At 32.3% G+C, this 15,575-nt stretch overlaps 2 protein-coding genes across 2 annotated transcripts; one reads left to right on the top strand and one right to left on the bottom strand.

Moving 5' to 3' along the window:
• Nucleotides 1-2,023: 2,023 nt before the first annotated feature.
• On the bottom strand, nucleotides 2,024-10,677 carry LOC114335302 (gastrula zinc finger protein XlCGF57.1). The gene is made up of 2 exons (XM_028285523.2): nucleotides 10,464-10,677; nucleotides 2,024-3,698 (listed from the first exon to the last, which is right to left on the bottom strand). Exons 1-2 carry the CDS (start codon nucleotides 10,581-10,583, stop codon nucleotides 2,079-2,081), a joined length of 1,740 nt encoding a protein of 579 aa, XP_028141324.1. The 5' UTR covers nucleotides 10,584-10,677; the 3' UTR covers nucleotides 2,024-2,078.
• Nucleotides 10,678-10,735: 58 nt separating this feature from the next.
• On the top strand, nucleotides 10,736-14,157 carry LOC114335303 (zinc finger protein ZFP2-like). The gene is made up of 2 exons (XM_028285524.2): nucleotides 10,736-11,013; nucleotides 11,075-14,157. The coding sequence occupies exons 1-2, from the start codon at nucleotides 10,900-10,902 to the stop codon at nucleotides 12,575-12,577; spliced, it is 1,617 nt and encodes a 538-aa protein (XP_028141325.1). The 5' UTR covers nucleotides 10,736-10,899; the 3' UTR covers nucleotides 12,578-14,157.
• The last annotated feature ends 1,418 nt before the right edge of the window (nucleotides 14,158-15,575 follow it).

Genomic DNA, 15,575 nt, shown 5'->3' with positions numbered 1-15,575 from the left:
TTTTTATATCAAAATTTTTGGATGTATGTTATCATAGGTACATCTCAAAATGAACAGATGGTGTGTGTGTGTGTATAAATTCATCAATATGTCTTCTCCATCTCCTTTTTTTATGGTTTTCAGGATATCTGCATCACCAAAAAGTCTATAGAGTATGAAAACGAAATTATATCGTCTTCTCCACATACCCCGTTCGTTAACTCCGCCATAAGTAAGTATATAGCCGTCAATACTTTTCTTTCAGACTCGTAACTTTTTATCTTGAGTCGTCATTGCCCCTGTTTCCAATCCTTACGTGAGCACTGGGCGTATTGTTTTATAAAGTTTGCACTTTATTGCATGTGTGTATCAGCCAGGTAATGTGCCAATCCCATCAGTTTCAACTGCCTATTTTGCTTACAGTGCCCTGTTAACTGACCTATTATGGCTTTGACTGTTTACCTGTCTTTGCTTATTCGGTCTACTGTAAATTTTGGCAAATACCTACTCTATAATGAACTGTTTCGCATATGATACTATCATCATCATCATCAATGGTGCTACAGCCCTATGAAAGAGCCTCGACCTTCCCAAGTCTATTACGCCAGTCAGTCCTATCCATTGCCAGTTTGCTGCGTCTATTTTTCTCCCATCCTATCATCTACACCATCTTTCCATCTAAGTTTTGGCCTACCTCTATTTCTACTTCCCACAGGTTGTGACATGAGGATTCTTCTAGGAGGGTTGTTATGCTGTGATCTTGCTAGATGTCCGGCCCATCTTAGTCTTCCTATTCTTATAAGAGATACTACGTCTTTACCACCAATATATACATCTTTATCACCGAATATGCCTCTCAGGATCCTTAGTTCAAATATAAGCAGTAGGTTTTCATCTGCCTTGGAGATGGTCCATGTACGTATCCGATCCATATGTCAACACTGGTTGTATAAGGGTTTTGTATATGGTTATTTTTGTTTTTTGGCTTAAGTTACTGCTTCTCATATGTCTACTCAGTCCAAAATAACATTTGTTCGCTAGGATTATCCTTCGTTTGATTTCTTCCGTCATGACGTTCTCAGGTAGAGTTGTTAACACAGAATTGGTGACCGATGTTTCTGGCTCTATTGTTGGGTGTTGATGCCATCATCTTAGTTTTCTCCTCGTTTACTTTCAGGCCCATATTTTTTGAGGCATTTGAGAAGGTGGTATACATTTCTTCTAGTTTGCGTGTTGTGCGGGCAACTAGGTCCACGTCATCGGTATATGCCAAAATTTGGGATGATTTATTAAAAATATTTCCTCTGTTGTCTATTCGGGCATCTCTGACCGCCTTTTCCAGAACTATGTTCAAGAGGAGACACGCCAGCGCATCTCCCTGTCGCAGCCCAACATTCGTTTCAAGCGCCTGTTTCAACCTTATAAATAACAAGAAAATATATTGCACATCCTGAAGTCGTGACGTAACTGGAGACCGGCAAGTTCGTAATGGTTCGTCATCATCCGTAATGTCCGATTAGTTTGAATTGTGGCGGTTCTAAGCTAAGTGTATTTTATATTTTATTTTTGACGAAATTTTGACAGGAATCTCGACACTAATTTTTTTTTCGAATACATTGAAGTTTAATGTTATGTTGCTAATTGAATAATTTCATCAATGAATACATACAAATCCTATTTAACTTTATCAAGAATTCAAATTCAACTTCCGGTCTCCAGTTACGTCATCATATGCGCCAACTCGGACGTATTTGAGCTACGGGAAGATACTATCTCGTTATTTATAGTATCATGGTTTCGCCTGTCTTTGTCCTGGTGAGTTCCTCCACCATTCCAGATATTTCTGTGCTACCCACTTTCTTGTGACTGCCTTTGCAATGCCGCAAAACTAGCCTTGATTGGCTATTTCAACTGCTTTTCATTGCCCTGATGAACCTCGTACCCTGGTACCCAGGCTACCATAACCTTGCTACTGTTTTTCTAGTCTATTTAAGGCACCCACATCCACCTAGTAATACGATATAATTAATCAAGTAATTTTTCATCTAAAAACTTTTTATTAATTTATTTACATAGTGTTCTCTACAATAAATAATACTTTAAGCTATTGCTAGATCTTTCATACTGTTATCTTCATAGATATTGTGTGCTGTTTTAAGATGGTGTTTCATATATGATTTATCTGTAAATTTTTTCTCACAAGCAAAACAAGCATATGGTTTAAGCCCTGAATGTGTACACAAATGCCTGGCCAACTTGATCTTATCATAAAACCTACCTGGACAAATATGGCACGCATATTTTCTCTCTCTGACTGGAATCTTTGCATTTCCAATACCGTGCGCTTTGGTTAAATGAATGTCCAGAGTATTTTTCTTTCTGTAGTCCCTTCCACACTTATCGCAAACATACCTCTTCACATTAGAGTGGCATCTCACATGTGCTTGTAGTTCGCTCTTACTTGCAAACTCTTTTTTACACAACGAACAAATGAATTCCTTTTGGCCAGTATGTCTTCGAAAGTGTTGATCATGGTTCGACTTCAAAGGAAATCTCTTCTCACATATTTTGCACACGAACTTCCACAATATAGGATCTGTATGTACAATAAGATAATGCGTCCATAAATTGTTATTAGTCTTGAATGCTTTACCGCATTTGTCACAACCAAAATTCCTATCATCATAGTGTGTCATTTCATGACTTTGGAGGTCACTTTTTGTTATGAAACTCTTACCACATATACTGCAAATATGCGACCTGTTACCCTCATGATACAGTTTGTGATTTTGCAGATTTGTTGATGACCTAAACCTCTTTTGACATAAGTCACAACAGTACGGTCTGATAGACTTTTCTTTGAGTTCGTGTATCTTTTGGCAGTGGTCAATTATGTCTTTCAGAAACTTGAACTCCATGCTACAAACCTCGCATGTAAAAAGTCGCTTAGGAACTGATTTTTTATGTTCAGATTTATGCTCTTTATAATCTTCACTATTCTGAAATACTTTGTTACATTTTTCACACTGGAAATCTATAACGTTATGATCTTTAAACATATGATTTTTAAGATCTAATACTGTACTAAAAACACTATCACAACTCTTACAAAAGTAGGCAGGCTCTGATCCTTCTTTCTTGCAACCCCTATTTGTATGATTCAACAAAGTTTTCGCACTCTTGTAATAGATATTACACTTTTGACATTGGTAATCTGTTCTTTTGAGATGTTGTTTGTCGCATCTCTTTTGATGCGTCTTCAAAATTTTTTCTGAACTGTAAAATCGTTTACAAGTCGTACACTGATACTCATTTTTGACTTTTCTGTGCCTTCTTACACCATCGCATACCTCTCGATGTTCTTTAATTGATGATTCTTTAGTAAACTTTCGGCCACACTGCAAACACATGGTATTTCTTTTATATTTTGGTAATTCTTTGCTATCATTCTGATGTGTTTCTTGAATGTGTTGTATCAGTTCATCTTTCGTTACACTATTATGTCCGCAATTATAGCAGATAAAAGATTGCTTAAAATCTGGTTCAGATTCAGAATAATCAGATTCAACGTCTATTTTGAGATCACTACAATCGTCGTCAAAAACTTCCACTTCTTGTTTTAGGTTATTTCTGCTGTTGATGCATTTTTCTTTAAACCTATAAGCTGCTGTTGTTTCTGTTATACAAATATCGCATATCTTGAAATGATCCAACCATTCCTGCAAAAAACAAATTTGTTTGTGAAAGACGTAACACTATATACATGAAGTATATAGTCGATCACATTGAACGATCACATCAATCAATTATTTTGTATTTGCTGTCTTTTTCTATAAATAACAAACGTTTGTTATAGAAAAATATAGCAAACACAAAATATAATAAAAAGTGTTATATCTCATAAGTCATGTGACTTCCACCGTTTGACTTCTGAGGCATCCATATATGAATTAAGAATAAGTTTTATTAAAACATGCAAAAATATACAGGGTGTTCCATTTAAAATAAATAAGTTGACAGTATTTCCGTTGAAACTGGAAGTCAGATAATAAAAAAAGGAATCAGATGTGTTACTGTTCATCCGCTATAACTTTTCCCATGCGTCACGATTCATTTTCAAAAAAATTAAGTTAAAACATAAAGTGAAATGAACGTCGATGTGTATATACATTTTGTATATTGTATACTATACGGGGTGTTCGATAGCACAGCGGCATACCAAACTTATGTTTCTTTTTAAATGGAACACCCTATATTTTATTTTATATTCGAAATCCTATTAACTTCTCCATCACAAAAATATAAAGGTTTATGTTTTACAGATACAGGGTATTTACAAAGTTATAACCAATTTTATATGAAAATCGTAACAAGTTCAACATCCTGTATAAATAAAAATAAGCACAACAGCAATGGTTTATTGATGCCATATTTTGTTATGTATTGTTAAAATTTTCAAAAATGATTGATATTGCTAATTTTCTTTATATCAAATACAGGGTGAGTCAAAACGCAAGTACATTATTTTCTCAGCAATTTTAAATGGAACACCCTGTATTTATATGACTATTGAAAAATTCCATTACCGTATTTTAATCTTTAGATAACATTCCCTATGTCTAAATTTATTAGTTTTCGAGATATTTTCATTTTTTCAATGGACCAGTACCTAGTGTGGCCACCCAGATCACTAGAATTTAATAATAACTGGACTGATTTTTTTGAGGTTACGTTAATAATGAAGTTTATAAAATATCTCCAACAACAAGGGATGAGATGAAAAATATAATACAAAGTGTATTTCGATGTGTTAATTTACAAATGCTTCGTAGTATATGTATGTAGCTCATTCAATGATCGTTTTTAGGTGTGCACAAATGTGTTAGGAGGTAATTTTGAACACCTTATGTAATTAAATATTAAAAATATTTTATTAATAAGTAGTAGCTTTTAATTTTGTCAAACATGTTATTTGCAAAATGTATTACTGATAAATTATTTTTCGTTCTTTATTTGTTACATTGTTACATTTACATACAAAAGTAGTATTTAATTGCCTTCAAAAAATGTTGTATTTTGTGTTTGTGTTTTTTTTTTTGTAAAATTCATTACTAATAAATTATTTTTCTTTCTTTATTTGTTACATTTACATAGAAAAGTAGTTTTTCATTATTTCAAAAATGTTGCATGTTGTGGTTTTGATTTTTTTTAAAATGTATTACTAATAAATTATTTTCATTTCTTTATTTGCTACATTGTTAAATTGATTACCGGATTGATAATCAGTAACCGTCAATTATTGTCAATTCAGTCATGGCTTACTCAAAATTTGGAAAAATTTAGACACCTAAAATAATTTGCTCTGAAAAATGAAAATATCGAAAACTAATAAATTTTGACATAGGGAATGTTATATAAAAATTAAAGTACAGTAATGGTACTTTTCAATAGTGATATAAAATACAGGATGTTCCATTTAAAATTGCTGAGAAAATCATGTACTTGCGTTTTGACTCATCCTGTATTTGATTAGCAATGTCAATAATTTTTGAAAATTTTGACAATAAATAAAAAATATGGCATGAAGAAACCATTGCTGTTGAGCTTATTTTTATTTATACAGGGAGTTGAACTTGTTATGATTTCTTATAAAATTGGTTATAACTTTGTAAATACCCTGTATAACATAACAGACCTTTATATTTTTGTAATAGAGAAGTTAACAGAATTTCTAATATAAAATAAAATATAGGATTTAAAAAAATATAAGTTTGATTAATTATTTATATGGGAAATAAGCCACAATTAAAATGAAAAAAATAATTTTATTAACGTTTCGACGCCCAAATCGGGTGCCGTTGTCAAAATACAAAATATTACTAAAATAAACTAAAGTGTTGTTGCTAAGCAAAAAAATTCTTCTAATAATTTATTTAATCTCACTCATTTATATTGGCAATTCAGACATATATTATACATTTTAAAGTAGAAGACTTTAAAATGATATTGCCAATATTTATGAGTTGCGTTCCTGGGACGACTTACTGAAAGATAGTTCATTCGATTACATGAAATTAACCCCAACTCAAGAATATCCGTCATAAAAAATTATAGTATGTGATATGTCTTTAAAAAGACAACCAAATGCAACGACAGTAAAATTCTCGCGTTAGAGACTTCATAGTAAATCACAAGGGAAAACCAGGAAAAAACCCTGTGATACTATCCCGACATCGTAAGTATTTGTGATTTACTATGAAGTCTCTAACGCGAGAATTTTACTGTCGTTGCATTTGGTTGTCTTTTTAAAGACATATCACATACTATAATTTTTTATGACGGATATTCTTGAGTTGGGGTTAATTTCATGTAATCGAATGAACTATCTTTCAGTAAGTCGTCCCAGGAACGCAACTCATAAATATTGGCAATATCATTTTAAAGTCTTCTACTTTAAAATGTATAATATATGTCTGAATTGCCAATATAAATGAGTGAGATTAAATAAATTATTAGAAGAATTTTTTTGCTTAGCAACAACACTTTAGTTTATTTTAGTAATATTTTGTATTTTGACAACGGCACCCGATTTGGGCGTCGAAACGTTAATAAAATTATTTTTTTCATTTTAATTGTGGCTTATTTCCCATATAAATAATTAATCATAAAAATGCCACAAGGAAATAGCTTCAGAACAAAATATAAGTTTGGTCTGCCACTGTGTTATCCAACACCCTGTAACATTTTGACCAATTTTGTAATGTGAAGCTCAAAGTTGGCTACAATTTTTGTTATTAACTTTTATTGCTATCTATTACTATAGCGGATCTATTGATCTTTACCCCACTAATCAATCACCCTGTATACTACACACATCAGCCTACGTTTCACTATATGTTTTGACTTAATTTGTTTGAAAATGAATCGTGATGCATGGGAAAAGTTATAGCAGACAGACTATATGTGTCATTGTACTTGCATGCAAAGTTTCATGAAAAACATCTTTTTTGTTTCAAAGATATCTACTTGGGTCCTCTGAATTCTGGGTTCCACTGGGTTACCAGTGAACCTTTTTCCTAGATATTACATTATTCTGAGTTGTCCGGGTACCAGGTACAAGGGTCATAAGGACATTAACATCTTGGCTGCATTTAGAGATATTTATAAACTTATGTTGAGTGCGTTACAACGCATATATGTCCAGTATGCCCCATTTGCCACTGTGGTATACGAGAAAGTCAACACAGCCAACCTTTAATCTAATACAAGGTCCATTTGTCTAGTATCGCAGCCAAGGTGTTAAAAAAAGCAGATGAAATGGCATTAATAAGAACAAGACTCATTAATTCTATTCATTTTGTACTGTAAAGTACCCTTCTTTGGTACTGTAAAGGCAATAACAAGAATGGCTACAACAAAGTGGGTACCTAGCTCACAAATCTCTGAAATGGTGGAGGAATACACCTGAACAAAGATAGGTTCATTATAGAACATTTGCCAAAATTTATGGCATACCTAATAAGCAAAAATAGGAAAACTTTGAGGTCATAGGTTTGCTAACAGAGCACTGCAAACTGAATAGACATTTGAAGCTGATGGTATTGGCAGATGATGACCTATGCAGATTCTGTCACCTGACCTAGAGGAAGAAACAACAGAGCACATTCTGTGACAGCCTGGCAAATGTGTGGTTCTTTGCATTAGGTGAAGAAAACCACCAGCAACGAGCTACATACAAGTTTCAGTCTTGAAGTTATTAGACCTTTTAAAAAGGGTCAGGTTAGAGAATGTAATCTAGAGTTAGAGGTTCACAATAGATCTGAAAAGATTGCAGTGGAATAGGCCAGAAGCCACTTCATTGAATCTATCACTCTATCTCTACTTCGTTCGCTCAGATAAGTCAAGTCAAGTCAAGTCATTTATTCATGTTAATATACAAAAGTACTTACATATGTCGAAAAATAGTGTACAACTTTGGTTCACAGATATAAAGGGCAGATATAAAAACACAAGGTATAAAATACAAGTATAAAAACACAAGACATAATATGAAATAATACATACATCAATCAAGACAAACATTTTCTGGGTTCCTAAGAATAAACAAACTAGAAGTCAACAATTCACAACCCAGTTCCAAACATTAAAGTTAAAATTTAAAAATTCATCACTGCTGTAAAATGCTTGACTTATGAGAAAATTCTTTAGTTGTTTTCTAAATTGTAAAGTTGGCAATTCAGTAATTTCAGTAGGCAACTTGTAGAATGTTAAACCATAAGAGTTTGGTCCGTCTCTATTTCTTTGGAGCCTGGTGTAGGGCAGTATTAAGGCATGCTTATTTCTGGTTTCATATCGGTGTACATCCTCATGTCTTTGATGACAATATATATTTTGTTTCACATGAACAAGACTCTCCAGAATAAATAGCGAAGGCAGAGTTAGTATGTGCAGTGCAACATATACTTGCCGACATTCTTTCTGATAGGACCGGCCAGCAATTATCCTTACTATTCTTCTCTGAATACGAAAGACATCTTTGGCTCCAGCACTGTGACCCCATGCCAAAATTGCATAGGTGATGTGTGAATGACACAGTGCAAAATAGGCCTGTTGTAAAGTGAACTGAGATACACACTCAGAAAGTCTTCTAATCAGAAAAGTTGTAGTTCCTAACTTAGCAACAAGGGACTGTGTATGAGCTTTCCAACATAGTCCTACATCCAAGTAAACCCCCAAAAATTTTATTTGTTTGCATCTCCGGATGAAAGCTGTCTTGTTGAAAAAATCAAAGACTGGGTTTTATTGATGTTTAGAAGCAACATATTTGCTGCAAACCATTGTTCTGCCTTATCTTGTGCTTGCTTTGATGCCTCTATTGCTGCCCTACAATTCCAATCTTTGCAGGTAATAGTAGTATCATCAGCAAAAAGAGATAAGCTAAAACTTAGTTTCAGACATCTGATCAATGAGTTTGTTATGTCATCACATCTCGTAATTTGGATAGAAATTAATTAAAACTGATTAGAAATTAATTTCCAATCAATGACAAGCTGCAACGACATGGCAAAACCTCCGATTACCTTGGAAGTAAACGAAGTATAGATGGGACACTATTTGAATCTACACTCACCGGCACAAGATTCCGCCACCCAAAATTTTTGATTAAGTTTGATAATCTATAATCTATAACTTTCTTATTTATGCTCCGATATTCAAGATTCTTTGTAAATCTGGTAAGTCCGTATAGGGGGCCCCAAAGGACTTCTTGCAGGGGGCCCCAGAATTTGTAGATCCGGCCCTGTGTTTAGCTCATTTGTATCCAAACAATTTGAATTTTTTAGTGAATTTATAACCTTCGATACTTCTTGTTGAGTAGTTGGAGATAGAAAGAATGAACTCGATGGAGCTGGGAAGTTTTGATAGTTTAAGATTATGTCGTCTGATGTATTAGGAAGGGTTTTTATAATGTTCTCAGCAATTTCAACAAAAAAGTTATTGAAAGTGTCACAAGATAAATTGGTTGTTATATTATGTGAACTATTTTTTTTGTTACACTCATAGTTAATTATTTTCCAACACATCTTGGATCTATTCTTTGATGTTAATATTAATTTCTCATAAGCCATCTTTTTCGCGTTTTTCAACTCGGAATTATAATGATTTTTGTATTTTTTATATTCGTTGTAATGTATTGGATTTTTAGTAGAATCAGCACGTATTTTATAAGAGTGCAGATAATTTCTCATATTTTTTAAGTTTGTCATTAAACCAATTTACAGGACATTTTTTATTTTTAATAACCAATGTTTTTAGTGGAAAATAATGAGATACTGCATAATTATAATTATCTATTAAAAACATTGCTAAGCAATCTACATCAAAATCACTATCAAAAATGTTCCAGTCCAACTCTGATAAAAAGTTTCTCATTTTTAAAATACCTTCCTGTGTAAAGGATATAGTGCAAACACTTGATTTTAATTTATTTGATTATTTGCTTAAATTAATATAGTTAGTGATGCCTCCAGAATAGTAAGTATGACAGGACTATGAAACAAAATCAGCTCTTCCATTTTACCATAGAATTTTTTAAAGTTAGGAGAAAATACAATGTTTCCATTCACCCCTGTATAATCTTGAAACTTAATCAAAAATTTTAAGTGGCTGAAGTTTGTGCTGGTGAGTGTATAATACAAAATGGTTAAATATGTGAATTTGATCCCATAAGAAAGTAGAGAATAATGTCTGTATTGCCACAAAGAATACAATCACTACCAAGCATACAGAATAAGTACTTACAGAATGGTATTTTCATGCATTTAAATACTCATAATATGGTACAGAATGTTTCACTGCCAAAATTATGGCTACTTGCACAAGAAAATATCTGGATTAATAGGTAACCTTTTAGTTTTATTTATATGCACAAAAATCCAATGTCATTACAAATAGTCATCCTAATTTAGGAAAAAAATATTTCTTACCACTTCAGGTACTAAAAATACCAACATGAAAGAAAGTTTGAAACCATCTTCATTCATCTTAGATAGATCATAAACGACATCACTTCGTTTAAAACAGATATAACAATTTTCTGGGAACATTGTGGCCTTATAATATTGAAAAATAAATATAAAAATACAAACAAAAATATTTACAGCATCATTTGAGAAGTTAGTTACACAACTCAACTGACAAGTGACAACTCCCCGCTTTGTTTGTTTGAATGAACTACTTAGACAATGGAAGCATGGAACGTAGAATTATTGTACTACATAAAAAGAAGAATATTATGACATTTATCCTTTGACAACTTTTGACATTTAAATTGCCAAATCCCAAATCTGTGAAAGTTTATAAACACCCAAAAACTAAACATTAAGTTCTGGTAATTTTAAGAAATGTTAAATTAAAACAAAAATGGATCACTGTAGTATCTGCTTGGATTCAAAGGGATGTACAATTCGTTTCAGTGATTTGGACGAAAACAACATAGACTGGTCAACGAAGTTAAAATCCATTGTAGCTGATTTGGTATGTGTAAAAATGGAATTTAGGTGTAAGTTTAAATATAAACGTTTTAAACTATTTTTAGGAGGATACTCCAGGAGAACACTTCATTTGCGAGAGTTGTACAAAAAAATTGGACGATTTTTTGACTTTCAAAAAGAAATTAGAAAATTTGGTGAAAAGAGTTAGGACTATATATACAGAAGAGAATGAAGAAAGTGAAGTTAAATATGACAATGATGAAGATCGTTGCAGTGTAAGTCCAGCTTTGGGTGACTACAAAGATGATGTTGATGATGTAGAATTGGATGATGAAGTATTAACTGCAAGAATAGAGAGACTCAACAATGGGTCGCTTGATTCTACTAATTCTATTAAAGACGAACCAAAACCTGAAATAGTTGAAGTAAATGAATCTTGTGTTTGTTTAATATGTGACGAGGAATTTGAAAGTAAAAAAGCATTACGCTTCCACAGAAAAACATGCACAAGAAATCCGAAAGGTGTCTATACGTGTTTTACTTGTAACAAAAGTTATAGTACAAAAACTAATCTTAAATTACATCATAGAAAGTGTGGTAAAATAAAAACATTGGAAGATGAAAATACAGATAAGTTGCTTAAAAAACGTGGAAGAAAATCATCAAGAAGTTATACTTGTGACTCTTGTGATAAGATATTTAATTTAGTAAAAGATCTAATGGCTCATTGTAAAAGTGTTCATAATATGGAGGAACGGATGGTGAAACCTTATTCTTGTAATCAGTGCACTCAAAGGTTCAGAACTTATGCTGGTTATGATCAACATCTGAAATATCATAGCCGAAAAAGGGACAATGTGTGTAGTTTGTGTGGAAAAAGGTTTATAACGAAAAGCGAACTTATAGTACATGAATACACTCATTTTAATAGAAGAAACTATAAGTGCACAGCTTGTGGTAAGGCTTATAATACTAACAAAAACCTAAAAACACATATCTTAGTAGTACATACAGACAGAGCAGCTTGGAAGTATGCATGTGCGATATGTGAGAAAAGGTTCCCACAAAAAGGCAACTATGATCAGCATATGAAACGTCACGCTGGAGATAAACAACACATCTGTCACATATGTCAAAAACCTTTCATCACCAGTAGTGAGCTGAAAAGACATGTAAGTTTACATTCTAATGTAAAAGCCTTCACTTGTGAATACTGTCAGAGAGAATACAAGACTTTAAGAACTTTAAACACACATTTAAGAAGGTCTCATTCAGTTGGAGATAGATTGCCTGAAAAAGAAAAGAAGTATGTCTGCCATATTTGTCCTAGTCAGTTTTACGATAAACAAAAGTTGTCTAGGCATTTGTATTGTCATTCTGGAATAAAACCTTTTGAGTGTACTGCTTGCGATAAGAAGTTTACAGACAAATCATATCTTAAACACCATATGAAAGTAGCTCATAATATTACTGAAGTACCTAGGGAAAATAGGGAAGTTAAATATGAGACATCAGATGCTTTAAAGTATGAGGTTCCCGAACAAATTAAGTTTGAATTTGAAGGGGGTAAATCAGTCCTTGATATTTATGAGAGAAAAATCCTCTAACTTATGATCCCATTAATTTTTATAATTATTTTTTAAATAATTTTCAATTTTATGGAATGGTAGTTAGGTTTTTACAGTGGCCGTGTTAGGCTTTATTAATAAAATTAGATTTTTCTTCTAGATCTTACAGCATATACAGGGTAACTCATCTTATTCGCCTCAGTCTCTGTATGGAAAATGACTTGATATTTAAAAAAAATTTCTTCACAGAACTATACACGACCATTAACACTACAATCTAAAAATAATGTGAGTTATACAGGTTGTTCCAAAAAAGAGTGGTAGATCAAAGTTATATTTTTTCTTATGGAATTCCCTATATCTGATAACATTTTTGAATTGCCCTCAAACAATAAGCTATACTTTTATAAGGGTTCCCTATCTAAATACATGGTGTTTTGATTTATTTCAATTTTTATAAAAATGTAATGTTGAAAAAAATATCGATATACGCATCTAAGAATCGATGGCAAATTTTTTCTTGGATCTTAATAACAGACTACTCAGCATATTTAAATAGATGTTTATTGTAGCAAAATGTTGTACAGGGTGGTCAAAATATTAGATTGTCATATTAACAAATTCAAACTGTAATAACATACTTATTTTAAATGAAACACCCTTTATTTTATTAGTCTATCTTGTGGAAAATTTACTTAGTTTTTAATATCTATTAGGGTTTTCTATACTTATCGCCCTTCATTTTTTTTTAATATTTAAAGATGTCCTAATTTGTAAGCTTTAACAATTAGAATCAAATATGTCATGGTTATGTACAACACATCACCAACACCGGTAATATGATGAACAGTCTGTTATTAAGATCCAAGAAAAAATTTGTCACTGATTCTTAGATTCGTAGATATTTATTTTTTTCTTTTTCCAAAACCTTATATATTTATAAAAATTGAAATAAATCAAAATCCAGTATTTAGGTATAGGGAAACTTTATAAAATTATAGCTTATTTTTTAAGGGCAATTCAATAATGTCATCAGGTATAGGGGTGTTCCATGAGAAAAAATATAACTTGATATACTTTATATAACTTTGAAGCACCCTGTATAATTCACATTATTTTTAGATTGTAGTGTTAATGGCCCTGTATACTTCTGTGAAGAAATTTTTTTAATAACGAGTCATTTTCAGTACAGAGACTGAGGCGAATAAGATGAACCAGCCTGTGTATACAGCAAAATGAAAACAGCGTAGTAGGTGTCATGATATATTATAATAGAGTGTAGTGTTTGGTCTCTCTCCATAGACTTCTGCCTGTGGTTATTTCTATTACAGTGTGAATAAGTCTTTTGCAACTTCCTGTGATGTGGTCAATCCCTCCTCTTGGATATCTTCCTTTTTTGAGATATAGTTGGATAAATTATAATACACTAAGCACCAAAATTAACGCACCACCTTAAAAATGGGACATTTTTGATGTCCTGTAATTCCTAAACCTGTTGTTCGATTTTAGTGATTTTTTTAATATGTTATAGCTTTATTCTTCAAGAATATCGGTGTAATAATATTGTTGCTAAACAAGTAAGTGCCATTGTATACCGGGTGTAAAAATGATAGTGTGTTTTTTCCTCAAAGTTTGGAACACCCTGTGGAATATTCTGGCGTATATAAAATATTGAAATTAAAACTCAACTATAGCCTTATGCTTTCTTAACATTATGCTTTTTGATTCATTAGCTTATGTTGGATAATAAAAAAGTTAGGTACTTTAACAACTAGTAACGTTCTTGATCAATACAGGGTGTTTCTAAATAAGTGCGACAGACTTTAAGGAGTAATTCTGCATGAAAAAATAATGACCGTTTGCTTCATAAACATATGTCAGCAAATGCTTCGTTTTCTAGATACGGAATGTTGAATTTTTTCTTACAAACTGACGATTTATTTATTGCTCTAAAACCGGTTGCGATATGCAAATAAAGTTTGGTAGGTTTTAAGAGGTAGTTATTGCGCATTTTTTGGCATACAATTAAGAATTTTATATTCACCATTGGCGTGCATACGGGTAATATGACCCGTATGCACGCCAATGGCGAATATAAAATTCTTAATTGTATGCCAAAAAATGCGCAATAACTACCTCTTAAAACCTACCAAATTTCATTTGCATATCTCATCTGGTTTTAGAGCAATAAATAAATCATCAGTTTGTAAGAAAAAATTCAACATCCCGTATCTCGGAGACGAAGCATTTGCGGACATGTTTATAAAGCAAATGGTCATTATTTTTTTATGCAGAATTACCCCTTAAAGTTTGTCGCACTTATTTAGAAACACCCTGTATTGATGAAGAACATGGCTAGTTGTTAAAGTACCTAACTTTTTTATTATTCAACATAAGCTAATGAATCAAAAAGCATAATGTGAAGAAAGCATAAGACTACAGTCGAGTTTTAATTTCAAAATTTATATACGCCAGAATATTCCACAAGGTGTTCCAAAATTTGAGGAAAAAACACACTATCATTGTTACACCCGGTATACAATGACACTTATTTGTTTAGCAACAATATTATTACACCGATATTCTTGAAGAATAAAGCTATAACATATTAAAAAATTCACAAAAATCGGACAATAGGTTTAGGAAATACAAGACATAAAAAATGTCCCATTTTTAAGGTGGTGCGTTAATTTTGGTGCTTAGTGTATGTACTTATTTTTAGTTTGTATCCAGATAAGTATCTTTTCTTTCTTGTAGTGTTTCTTTTTCTGCTTTTGCAATTTTCGCAAGAATTTTAATTTTTGGCATTACATAGTTTTGTTCTTATCACTCTTTAGTATGTTAAAACACCTCCCATCGTGCATGGGAGGAAATATATAGATGATACAAATATGATGAAAACGGTGTACATAAGTAAGCAACACAGTAAGAGAAACTAAAAAGAAATGTTACCCTTGTAAAAAGAAGAGAAATACAGTACAACCTGCCATATCCGGACCTCCCCATATCCGGACGGTTCTGCCTTCCGCATCTACCT

The sequence above is a fragment of the Diabrotica virgifera genome, chromosome 3, assembly GCF_917563875.1.
Source record: "Diabrotica virgifera virgifera chromosome 3, PGI_DIABVI_V3a".
In the NCBI taxonomy this organism is placed as follows: Eukaryota; Metazoa; Arthropoda; class Insecta; order Coleoptera; family Chrysomelidae; genus Diabrotica; species Diabrotica virgifera.
This window is presented reverse-complemented; position numbering and strand designations above follow the sequence as displayed.